Source organism: Sinocyclocheilus grahami, unplaced genomic scaffold (assembly GCF_001515645.1).
Source record: "Sinocyclocheilus grahami isolate Dianchi unplaced genomic scaffold, SAMN03320097.WGS_v1.1 scaffold33.1, whole genome shotgun sequence".
In the NCBI taxonomy this organism is placed as follows: Eukaryota; Metazoa; Chordata; class Actinopteri; order Cypriniformes; family Cyprinidae; genus Sinocyclocheilus; species Sinocyclocheilus grahami.
The window spans coordinates 2,624,419-2,637,256 of record NW_015505212.1 but is presented as its reverse complement, the minus strand read 5'-3'; the positions used below and the strand labels follow the sequence as shown (position 1 = coordinate 2,637,256).

The 12,838-nt window shown below is 38.7% G+C and overlaps 1 protein-coding gene across 3 annotated transcripts in view; it reads right to left on the bottom strand.

The window, feature by feature from the left end:
* LOC107580227 (ELKS/Rab6-interacting/CAST family member 1-like) overlaps positions 1-12,838 on the bottom strand; it is a 202,882-nt gene that overhangs the window by 105,512 nt on the left and 84,532 nt on the right. For all 3 annotated transcript variants that reach the window (XM_016265973.1, XM_016265961.1, XM_016265968.1), the window contains one exon: positions 3,000-3,131. In XM_016265973.1, the coding sequence (XP_016121459.1) occupies positions 3,000-3,131 (132 nt within the window). The remainder of the gene's footprint in view (positions 1-2,999; positions 3,132-12,838) is intronic.

Here is a 12,838-nt window from a genome sequence, read left to right as displayed (position 1 = left end):
TCCAAATTGCATTACCTGCATGAATGGAGCAAACAACTTGTAGCTCTTCCATGCACTTTAATTAAACAAGTAAACAGACACACACACACACACAACACAACTTTTAAGTGAGCTTAACAGACGCACTTGGCTTGACGAGAAAGAATAGACTCATTTTTGGCCAGAGGTTTGCTTTCATGTCAGTGTAACAAAGAGCAGTCACCCTCGTCCCCATACATTTAAGAACAACATACTGACAGCAATTTGTACAGGCACTGCACTCGGTCCAACATGTGCGCTGCACAATGAGAACAATGAGGCGAGCAGCTATTGGAGGAAATTAAACACAGAGCTAAAGACGAATGCTTGCTTATGATTGGCACAACAGAGGGTGTGGTGAAGCAATGGAGGGATGTTAATTAAATAGCGGAGGAGAGACTCTGTGTGTGCGTAAGGAAAACCGTGTGCATTTGTGTGAAGCTAATTAGATTTTGTATGGTTTAATGCAGGACCACAAATTACGCATTTAAAAACATGTCTGCCAATTGCCAGTGAGGCAAGCTGCCATTCTATTTTTTTTATTTTGTATAGCTCATAACTCCCTAAATATGTAACCCGGAATATGAGTTCATTCTTATATAACAGGTGCCAGGGTGGAAAAGAACTTCTAACGGCGATATCCTGAGTGGGTAGCGAGACTTGATGCGACTGGGACATTGGTAATGAGCGTGGAGACTGGCTCCGGAGGGTGGCACTTGTACTGTCCCCATTTCCTCTTCTCTCTGAGGCCAAATGAGGGGGGCCGGCCAGGCTTAGCAGCAGCGTTGCCTCCCGCCGCAGCTCCCAGCTCTAATTAACCTCTGGGGGATTGGAGTGGAAGTCCGCCTGGCGGTGAAGAAACTCGGCGGTGAAGGCCACGACACATTCCCAAGACTGCAACGCACACTAGGACGATGCTCAGCCAATTCATGCGAATCTTTAGAAAATGGAGAGAGCGAAAAGGAAGGAAACGGCAGGGCTCCAGGATCCACAGAAGGTAGAACAAACCATTAAGGGTTTAAAAATGAAGCAGAGAGTCGATGGAGCCAAGTAAGATGGAAAGAGAAGGAGAAAGCAGAGGAAAAGTTCAGGGATTCAGGTAGAGGGGAAACAAGATTTTGGCAGCTGCTTTGCTCTCCGTTTCAAAGCCTGACTGGTTGCTTGTGTTGTCCGGTTCATGGAGGACTCGTTCAGAAAAGGTTATAGGAGTTTGATGTTATCGTCAAGGCTCAACAGACAGCTAGACAGTGGGGCAAACTGCATTAAAAACAGGTTAGATTAGGCCAGGAAAACTCAGGAACGGCATTCCAGCACATTTGGATAATAAAATAACAAATTGTTGGCAGTTTATTTGCAAATTCAATCCATTTCCAATGTGTTCTAGATGAAGACACGCATTCGGTCTCCATTTAGAGAGTTGAATTGCATTAAATGGATAATTCATTTACTCACCTTCATGTCCAACCCCATAAGACTTCGGTTAATCTTTAAAAAACTTTGAAATGAGGATATTTTTTAATGAAACCAGAGAGGTTTTTGTCCCTCCACTGAAAGTCCAGGTAACCATTTAGATCCAAATTTAGTAGATCCAAAAAGGTCTGTGTTTACCATACGTGATACACTCTATGTATTTGAAAATTTAAGGGGGTCTGAATACTTTCCGTACCCACTGTATGCCTAAATTAAATCATTTACAATTAAAGTATTTACACCTCTTCACAAGACTTGGTTAAAACTGCTTGTTTCATATGGAATTATTTAATGACACCTCTATGAACTTTCTGGGTCTTCTAAATTTCGGTTACCTGGACTTTCTATGGAGGGACAGAAACCACTCAGGTTTCACTAAAAATATCTTATAATTTGTACTTCAAAGATTAACCAAAAACTTATGGGTTTGGAATGATATAAGGGTGAGTAAATAATGACAGAATGTTACTTTTTAGGTAAACAATTCCTTTAAGTAGACCCAGGTAGAGTCTATATATGTATCAATTATTTTGCTCCTCTACCTCCAAAATCCCAGTTGAACTCCTGCTTAAAAATGCTAAGAAAGAAATGCTGGCATGTGCAGTCAACACACAGGATGCTCCTCATATGCGCACGTTCTATGTAGCTGAACTGAATCGGACCAAAGTTAGTAGTTCTCACGCAGGCCACGCAAAGCTTATTTATGTTCTAAATGAAGACTGACTGCAGACACAAACACGTAACCCATGCATGCCACATGAATGTTCACCACTGGCACTGCTGGCATGGATCTGGATGGTTGGCACGGCTTTACGTGCTGGTGTGGTGATGTGCTTTGACAGGCCGGCTTTTTGCTGGTTCCTGAGATCTGTGAAGGAGGCTTTTTAATGGAAGTGATACCGTCCGCCAAGCAAAAGCCATTACAGTCCGGCCTGAGCGATGCTAGCCTTACGTGGATGTGCATACAGCTCTGTATAAACACTAGGGCGGATGTTTGACCAGGCAGATGAGGAAGTGGACATTTCCACAATGAAAAGATGGCTGTAGGGTTTAGCGATCATCACTCTGAAGTTACCGCACACATTTTGCTTCAGGTAACACATCACAGCCTTGTTATAAAGGTACACGGGAGCTCTTTAGAAACATTGCTAGGAACATTTCCAGGAAAAATGACGGTTTATCATACTTCAAGTTATCTGGATATAGCTGGATTGGTAATGTTGTCAAACATCTCACTGAATGGAGATTTTTAAAAAAAAACAAAAGATAAATAAAGATTAAATAAAAATATGAATGAAATAACAAAAAAAAGGTAGAATAAATACGAATATAAAAAATTAAATAAAACAAGGCACAGAGTATTAAATAAAACTGATCCAAATGTAAAAAAAATGGCAAGTGAACAATACATAGCGTCAAAAAATGAAAGACATAAATGAGAGAGAGAGAGAAAGAAAGTGCATATTAATGAGCCTTGAGCTTCATCTCACCTGTGTGTGGTGTTTTCTCACCTGTTTCTCAGCGTTTGCACGAGCAGATTCCTCTTGTGCCAACACCATTTCTCTCTCAGCCGTGATCTGAACGCTCTCACGCAAGGCCTCCTCCAGCTCCTCGATGCGCTCGTCCTTCTGCTGCAGAGAATCCTGGAGGGAAAAAATTTACTGTTTCGCTTACATGCAACAAGAATCTGTACCATACAACTGACAAACTTGCCTATGAAGCTATTTATCATCACAGATTTTTTTTGTAGAATGTCATGAACAGTTCAATACCTGGACTCAACTGCCTTTTGACCGAAATTGAATTATAAAACAAATATTCTGACTATAAAATCTAATTTGATAAGCTGTGTACACAGTAAGTACGCAGCCAACAAGTGCAGCAGCAGGTAGCTCTGAGAAAGCAAATTGCAGTCAGTTCACAGCATGTGAGGTACAGTATAAACATTACGAATTCTTGGACTGCGGTAAGAGAGGGCAACCAAAGCTGTCCATCTCAGGGACATGACTCATCTACAGTCTGCTCCCATGATGACTCAGCTCAGATCTATGACTTGACCGTCAAGAGTGAAATCCCACTACTTAAAGTATCCACTCTTAAGAGAGTCAAGGTCAAAACCTAGTTATCATGAACGTCTGCGATTGATTGTATCAGGAATTGGAAAAACATAGGGAAAATGATGGAAACAAAGAGGAAAAAAAACTGATTGAAAGTGTGCTAGAGAGCGAAAGAACGCAATGGTTAAGGTCTCAAATGAATAGGCATTGTGGGATACATGGAGAAACGCCAGAGTAGTGCTGAATATGGGAACAGTCTTGAGTTCATTATGCTGCTCCATTTCAAGGAACATTCACATTTCATTTTCCCCCCACATTTCAAAATCGGCTACAAAAGTCCTGACTCGTTTGGCAGGCCTGAGGCACTTAGTACAGACCTCTACAAACATGCACACAACCAAGCAAACAGCCGCTACACACACACACACAAACTGCCATTCATACAAATGGAGCTCTACAGTGGTAATGGCCTCCATGCTGAGAAACTGCCTTCTAGCTAAAAGCATCAGCCTTCAATATGAAGACAGAGGCCTGATGCACACAATCCCAGACGCCGATCATCACAGCGAACATTTTCATCTGGAATCCCGCACCACAAATTCCTGCTAAAAGAGGCAATGTGAAGGTACACAGATAACCAGATGCATCTGTCGCTCTGCTGCAGAAAATCCTGAGAGAAAGATCAAGAGGTTTTAAGCTGTTTATGAAGATGAATTAGCCAAATATGACACAGAAAAAAAATAATAGAATAAAATAAAACATAAAAAAAATAATTAAAAACCAAAACTAAACTAGTTCGGATGCACAGGGAGTTCTTGCCCAGAACAGAACCATACCGCCAATCCAAACTATATGCTAATTGTCAATCATCTTTGACGATAGTGGTCCTGACAGAAATATATATATATATATATACATATATATGGATACATTCCCAGAGAATGTATAGCATTCTCTGGGATATATCTGGGCATAATTGACACAGAATCAATAATCAGATGTAATTATAAGATTGATCATTTTTTCTGTAAAATTCCTTCCAACTGCATGCATCAACTTTCAATATCAAGACAAGAGGCACACAATCCCAGACACCATTTTCATCATTTTCATCTGGAATCCCACACCACAAATTCCTGCAACAAGAGGCAATGTCGATAACCAGATGCATCCGTTGAATCGGCAGGATTTTTCTGTAACCAAGGTCAGCAATTACAGGAAGTTCAGGACATGAGGAGGGCGACGGGGATACAGATCACAGCATGTGGTATAAAGGCTCTCTTTCTATCTTATTTTGACCATATTTAGCTTGCACTTTCCTCTCGCAGGCAGACCGCAATCACTTTGGTTTGATTTAAAGCGACAGTAATCTTTTTTGCTCGGTCAATATCTCATTACTGTAATGCTTTTGGTGCCAAAACCACACAGATGATAGAAGGAGACACCTCAGGGAAGCCACAAATCAAAGCCACATGCTGTACCGGAGGGACAGGCCAGGTTCGTGTGGGGCTCGCTGGGGAATCTGCCCAGCTCTCCGCTGCTCGCACATCTAATTAGGAGATGAGCAGGACGAGCCTGAAGAACAAAAGCTCAGCTCACACAGTTGGGGCAGAATGACTTGCAGCTGTCTAACATGCTCTCACACACAGAAATAATCAACCATAGGTTATCTAATTCAACACGAACCCATTTTGTTCCCATCTGCAGCTTCTTTTTGGAAGGAACGGGACTGAAAAATGTGTTTGCAGTGCAGCTGCACTGTCCCAGGACTCAAGCGGTTTCAGCAGTTCATTAGGGTGAGGAGTTAAGTCATTGTAAGGCATTATTTAAAATGGATGAGCTCAGCTACAAGTCTAAGAAAAGACAGTCAAAGTGGAGGGTTTGGTAGCAGATGTCCCTTAGTCGTTTTTCCCAGCGGGAGGATTCTTCTGTATCGTTTTGGGTGCGAGAGCGAGGAATCGCAAATGTTTATGAAAGACCCGGAAAGAGCAGCAGGTGTCCATCCTTCCTGGCTGGGGAAAGCGTAAAAGACGGCCAAAAGCATGGTAACATCAAACAACATACGCCAACAAACAGGCCCAATAAAAAAGACCTTGGAAGTCTATTAAAGAAATGAGAACATGCGGATGTGATACCCCCTACCCCCGCCATCTGATCCCGAGCTCCCGATGCTGGATCTGGTTTGAGTTGAAAAGCATGGAGACTGGCGAAATGCTCTGCCAGACTGAACCGCATTTGGTTTTGACTCTTTGGAGAGTCAAGAGACACAACAAACCAAATGTGAATGAGTTCATTGGACGTTCAACGAATTCACAGTTGTTTAAAATGGTAGAAGAGCCATCGTACGAGGTAGAACATTTGAGAGGAAGTAGCTGAAAGTGGGCCGCAATAAACTAGAGTGTTGTTAATTTGTGAACGCAATCAATAACAAGAAGGCCAGGAGAGGAGGGAATTCAAGTGAGTGACAAGCAGAAAGAAATCGAAGCTTCCATGACGAGCTCAAAACAGGGCTTTGAAACGCTCCCAAGAGAGCTGGATATCAAGCCTCTGGGTGCTGTGGTTACTGCAGATCTAAGAGCTACGAACACTGTTTACTTCACTTCTATAACCTCCTGTGATGTGGTTCTTTGAAGCGAACCCTTTCCGGCATCTTCCAAGTCTTTTTACATCTTTCTTTCAACCCTCTCTCTCCCATCTTACACGGCTTTCTGCATGTTCTACATCATGATGATGGCTTGATGTAGGAGGAGTGATGTGTCATGTCGTAAATCGAACAAACGGTGTATGATTATGTTTTTAGAAAAAGTCCATCCTATTCTGCCTATGATTGAGAAAAGTGACAAGCAGTTTCCAATGCTAAAAATATGTCAAAATTAAGTATCCACAGGGCAGAATTTGATAAATATATAAAAATAAGTTTGCCAATATATGAAACTATGTGATTATTTACTAAAGATTAGTTACAAACTAAAGATATATTATAATTTATGTAATATTTATTACATGTAATAAATATTATACATTTAACTATAATAAAACATTTCACATTTAAAACAAATGATAAAATATACATCTGTATATATTTCATAATAATATTTTATATATATTAAATTAAATTAAATATATCTTAAATATTTTATATATAACAAAAACGATTTTAAAATATGAATATGAAGAAAAACATATTGGAATTGCATTATGCATTAGTACTGTAAACTTTTTTTTTTACCCTTTTCATGTTCTTATTTTTATTTTGAAATGTAAATTGTACATGTATTCTACATTGACTCAACCCATGACATTACTTTTTCTGATATATGTCATATTTCTATGGTTATAAGTAATAGATGCTTTTTCATTTCTGGTTGATAGCAGACCAGTGTTGTTATTTTTTGTTCATTAAAAGTCTAAAATAAACGTATTTATTTCAGTTAATATTGTCCTCTAATATTTAGTTTTAAGTTGAAGTAATACAATTTCTAAAACTAAAAAAAAAATAAAAAAATTTAAAGCTAAATAGAAATAAAAAACTAATAAATATGACAAATGCTCATAACAAAACTACAAAAAAAACTAACATTTATGTATAACTAAAATAAAATAAATGAAAAAAGAAAATATAAAAATAAAAGCTAAATTTAAAATATTAATAAATACTATAATGTTATATATACATATATAACATATATATAATATTAGTTTCATTTTTCATTTTAAGTAAAATGTGGCACAACTGACCCTATGCTTACTCTTCAGAGTACAGGCATACACACTCATTATGCTGAGAACGAAAAAAAATAAAATTAATAAAAATATGAGCATGGGGAAAAACATTGGCCAGGTGTGTTAAGACTTTCGGCTCTCAGCCTGTGCCTCAGCCTGTGGTGGTGGGAAGCTGACCTTTAATTCACAGTCCTGTGATCACTGCTCTACCGTGCGTTGAACGATAGCGGGTGTTTGGGCACAACGTGTCATAAAACAGACTCCCCAAAACATAAAGTCATTATTATCAAAGCATCTCTGCGGGGAAAATCTGCCCTCGGCAGGGAAGCCACTGGGACAGTTTCAAAGCCACTAGTTTATGTACATGACAGTGGACCCAAAAAACAAAAAACACAAGAATGAGAGCAAGAATGTCCCACACAGCCAGAGGCTAAACACTTAGCATAAGGAGGAGGAGAAAGACTTGAGATGTAGCAGAACAAAGATGGGTGTAAACAACAAGGCTCTGTTCTGATTGAAGGGGTGGAGGGCCTGCATATGGGGCTGATGGGTATCAGATGGTGCAGCTCTGGGAAGGCAAATCTTTTTTTAAACAAGTCAGCTCACTTGGTGGCCATTTTGGATCTGGGTAACACCCTCGGGCAGTTGTTTTCTAGTCATGCAAGCTCAGCTCCAATCTACTTGCATGAATCCACCAAAGTATTTGCCAACTTGTGTTGCAATAACATACACTGCAAAAAAGTCTATTATTAATGAGTGTTTTTGTGTAATTTTCAAGTTAAAATATCTAAAAATCCTTGAATCAAGAGATTTTCTTAAGCAGCAACACTGCATTAGACATTTAAACTTGTTTTTTGAGAGAATGCATCTTTAATACAAGTATATTTTGTCGTACTGCACAGACGTTTTCTCTTTTTTTTTGTATAAAACCAAGTTTTAAAAAAATATACTTTTTTAAGATACAATCAACGATGGATAATAAATTTAGTTTGTTTAGCTCCATTCAGAATATTTTTATGCATCATCCATCTCATGTGTGTTGTAGTGAATGATTTAATAATGATCTTGCCAAAAAAAGTGGTACAATCTTCTAATATTAAGGCATGGTTTCCTTTCTCATAGCTGTAATGTTGTGTGCTGAGATTTCGACCATTCATTACTCAATGACTGCTATGTCATACGCGTTCTGGCTCAGGCCAGCAGCTCTGGGATTTGCTGAGGAGAAGACAACTGTACTGAGTACAAAAAAAATAAATAAATAATTTTTGGAAAGCCCACAAAGAAAATGGTATTTCCTTCCTTTTGAATGTTTTCAGCAGTCATGCTAACACACCATCTCTAAAATACACATAATAATCTAACTGTTGCAGCCCAATGCATCCCTACAACCAAACAAGGTGCTCTTGATTCCCACAACTTGAAAAAGTAGCCGTTCTCTAGTCAGAGTTCCTCTCCAGCGCTCTCGCAACTGGCGTCTGTTAGCTCCCTCCTGACCTGTTCACGCTCGAGAGGTGATGAGTGGCAGAATAAAGGCTTTCATGTGTGAAGTACACTGTGCCTCTTGCTTTTCTTCCGAAGCTATTTCCATTCCTCAGTCTCGGCCTCGCTTTACCTCTCTCTTTCCGTTTCCCTCCGAGTGTTGAGAATGGCTCTCGCCACAGCATTAGTGATGACGACCTTGTCGGGCAGATATTTACCGCAGTTTTGTTTCACCTCTGCTCAGTGTTACCGCTAAAGTCTGATCTCTCGTCAGTCTTCGGAGGTTTTGGAAGACAGACTGGAACATTCGAGAACATTCCACAGAGACATCAAGAAATCAAAAAAAGTCCTAAACCTGAAGCTGCCAATGCTAATTCGCCCGAGACAGTAATGTAACATCCCATCCCAAGATGGTTCCTCTACACGCACAACTTGTTGTTAGGTCAAGCCCAAGCAATTCGTAAGAAATATAACAGTTCCCTGCTGAAAAAACAGCCAGGTTAGCTGGTTTTAGCTGGTTAAAGCTGGTCTCCCATTTTAATGTGTCCAAAACACATAACAGAACAACAACAACAAAAAACAGAGCCAAAAGTCAAACAAAACAAAATTCTAAACGAAACAAAAAACCCAAAACAAAATTAAAAACAAACCAAAACAAAAAAACCTAAACAAAAACTCAAAATAAAATAAAAAATAAAAACACCAGCTAAAACTCGCAAACCAGGTTTGCTCATTCATTGAACTGAATCACATTTCCTAAAACTGTCCTGTGCCAATTATAGCTTCCTCATGGATCCTCGATGTTGCACAGCATGCGACCAGTCTGTTATGGCAGGCTGAGAAAATTACATTTAGGATGAAAAAAGGCCTCCCCCCTCAGGGACAGTAATGCGCTCCCCCTGAATAAAAGCAGCATCGGCAGGCCAGCGAGTCATAAAAGGCTCCTGTTAGACTCTTTTATATCTGTGTGTTTAAAAAGGACCATAAACCTGTGATTCGCCTGCAGCACTTTGGTTTATTAACTCCAGTGTGCCGCCATCACCTGTCAGATCTTTTCATTTGCCTGCAAATGCGAACACAAGCAGAAAGACCAATGAGAAGCTGCAAGATTGCAGATGTGTACCTGTTACATAAATCTTCACATATATGTGTCTAATTTCGAATTAGAAATGTGGATGGGTCAGGATGGTTGATTACTGAGGTTGACTAGTTTCTCTAGATTTCATCTATTTTTTTTTTACATTTAGGAATCCCCTGCTATGAAAATAAAAAAAATAATAAAATCATGACACTAAATCAACCGACAGTACGCATACAGTATATTCAGGCTTTCTTAACCATGCACAAATTTACATGCAAAACACAAAAGACCACCAGTGCTTGTAAGAGCACTTAGCAGCATGATCCCTAACTCGCCAAATGTTATAAAATACTGTTCCACAATTGCACACTAAAGGTGTCACTCTAAGCTCTCGGCATTTGAGTGCTGATGTTTACAACCACACGAGAGCACATTGTGCCAAACATAAAAGGGTCTGGGAGACTTATAAACAGAAGACCTATGGCTTACAACCGATATTCGCAATGTGCGGCGCTCCGGCGTCAGTCTAATGGCTTCTCTGGAGTAGTGCACACATTGCACCGGTTTCTGAGCTTGCTTTGATGATTGCACAAACTATGTGGCGGAATATGTTCACCCTTTCTGAGGTGAAGCATATTGACTGGATGTACCTTTCCATTCTTTGACTTTTCTATTTTCTTTCCAACTCTCTCTTTCAATTTTTCCGTCGAATCTTTCTTTGGTGAAGGCCGATCAAGGTGGAGATTGGGATTCTTCTGGTCACAGGGCATGCTGGGAGTCAGAGCATTTGGCGCTGCAATCAGTAAGGCGGTGCACTAAAAGAGAACAGACTCAACCACGCAGTAAAACAGGTATTTACTGGGCTTCATTATAATGTCATCTTTTCTCCCCCACTGTCTTACTCCATCCTGTTTCCCAGCGAAAGTCTTGATTTCTTCAGGCTGATGATATTTGATTGGCGGGAGGAGTGGGGGGGGGGAGATACGGCACGGCTTGAAGAGATGTGGAGGCCTATAAAAACCCATCTCAAGTTTTATCAGGCTAGAGAGATAAATGAAAAAGGATAGGGATGACTCAGAAGAGGATAAAGTCTCGCTCTTGAGGGTCATTGATCAAAGACCCTCTCTTGCATTGCAATTCTCTGCAGTGTATGCGCCCCATTTGTTCATCCTATGGAAACTAACAGCTAAACTTAATTAACCAGACATTGACATTTTGATTCTTTCCCATCAAAAAGTCACTTCCAAGTAAATAGCATGTTGCTATCTGGTGTACTACTGTAAGTGGTTTCTAGGTTTTTTGTTAGTAGTCACCCAAGGTTAGGGTTGGGGTTAGTTACAGTACCAATGAGCAATCCAGAAATGAATTCAAAATGATTTCACAATGTAACGAAAAAATCAGTTTCACTTTTTTTATGGTTCTTCTGTAATTCTGTGGTGCTAATTATTATTATAATATTTATTTTCATGTAGCTTCAATATTTTGGTAAATAATTTGGTCAGGTTAATTTTAGAACTTCTATCATTAATTATGAAATTACAGATGGGTTTTGCACTAATTTTGGATGTTTTTTTCTAGTGATTTCTGGAACATTCCAGAACATTGTGGGACTAGTCATAAAAGACAAAAATCATCCAACATAGACTTCTGAAGTTTTGGACGACTCACTTTTGATAACTGCATGACTAATAACAGATTAGCTTGTATAAGTTGTCAACATATTTTTTAAGTTTTCATAAGCATTGTTAATGATGCACAAAAGGTAATGTGATTTTCATATTCAGCATGTAAAACTTCATAAAGAAACATTTAAAAATAATAGCAAAACACGACTTTTCTAAAAAAAAAAAAAAATTGGTTTCACAGTTTTTTAATTAAAAATCCATTATTGAACTTGAATTGTAGCTTCAATATTTTGGTAAATAATTTGGTCAGGTTAATTTTAGAACTTCTATCATTAATTATGAAATTACAGATGGGTTTTGCACTAATTTTGGATGTTTTTTTCTAGTGATTTCTGGAACATTCCAGAACATTGTGGGACTAGTCATAAAAGACAAAAATCATCCAACATAGACTTCTGAAGTTTTGGACGACTCACTTTTGATAACTGCATGACTAATAACAGATTAGCTTGTATAAGTTGTCAACATAAGTTTTCATAAGCATTGTTAATGATGCACAAAAGGTAATGTGATTTTCATATTCAGCATGTAAAACTTCATAAAGAAACATTTAAAAATAATAGCAAAACACGACTTTTCTAAAAAAAAAAAAAAATTGGTTTCACAGTGTTTTAATTCAAAATCCATTATTGAACTTGAATTAAATTTCAAAAGAGATTGCAAAAAGGAAAAAGAGTTGAATCTGTAGTAGGAACAAACTGAATTTAAATTCTCAATTTCATATAACACTAATATGTATTGTTAAAAAATAACGTAACAATTTTTAAGAAATTTTTGCATGAAAGTTGGTCCGTTTTTAGTTTTTAAGTATTGAAGTTTGAAGGTTTTATAGGACTTACAGACAAACAGATTTGCTGAACACCACTTAATTTCCTAGATTACATTACCTGCGTTGTATTTCTTTGAATTGTAATTTGGTAATTTCCACTTCCTGTCATTCCAATTTCAGTTCAACTTCCTGTGTGTTAAGGCCAATTCAGCTTGAGCACAATTTGAGCTTTGTTCGAAGCTTGAGGTTTGTTCGAAGTTACAATTATGCTTGCCTAAGAAAGCACCACTAATTAGAAGAATGATTGGATCAAATCATGTGGAAGCAGCACAACGCCACCAGCAGGAAAATCAAAAAATAGAAGCGAGAGTCCTTCCTTTCTGACCATCTAACCTTCTCCAATGTCAACAGTTGCTATTTCGAAATGTGTTTGTGCAGCTCTGGTGCTCAACCACAACCGACCACCCCACATCCCACCTCTGGGCTCCAATGGAAACCTTCTTAATTGATTGAAAAAGCCATTTTTAGCACCGGGTCAGAGAGAGAGAGGATCGCT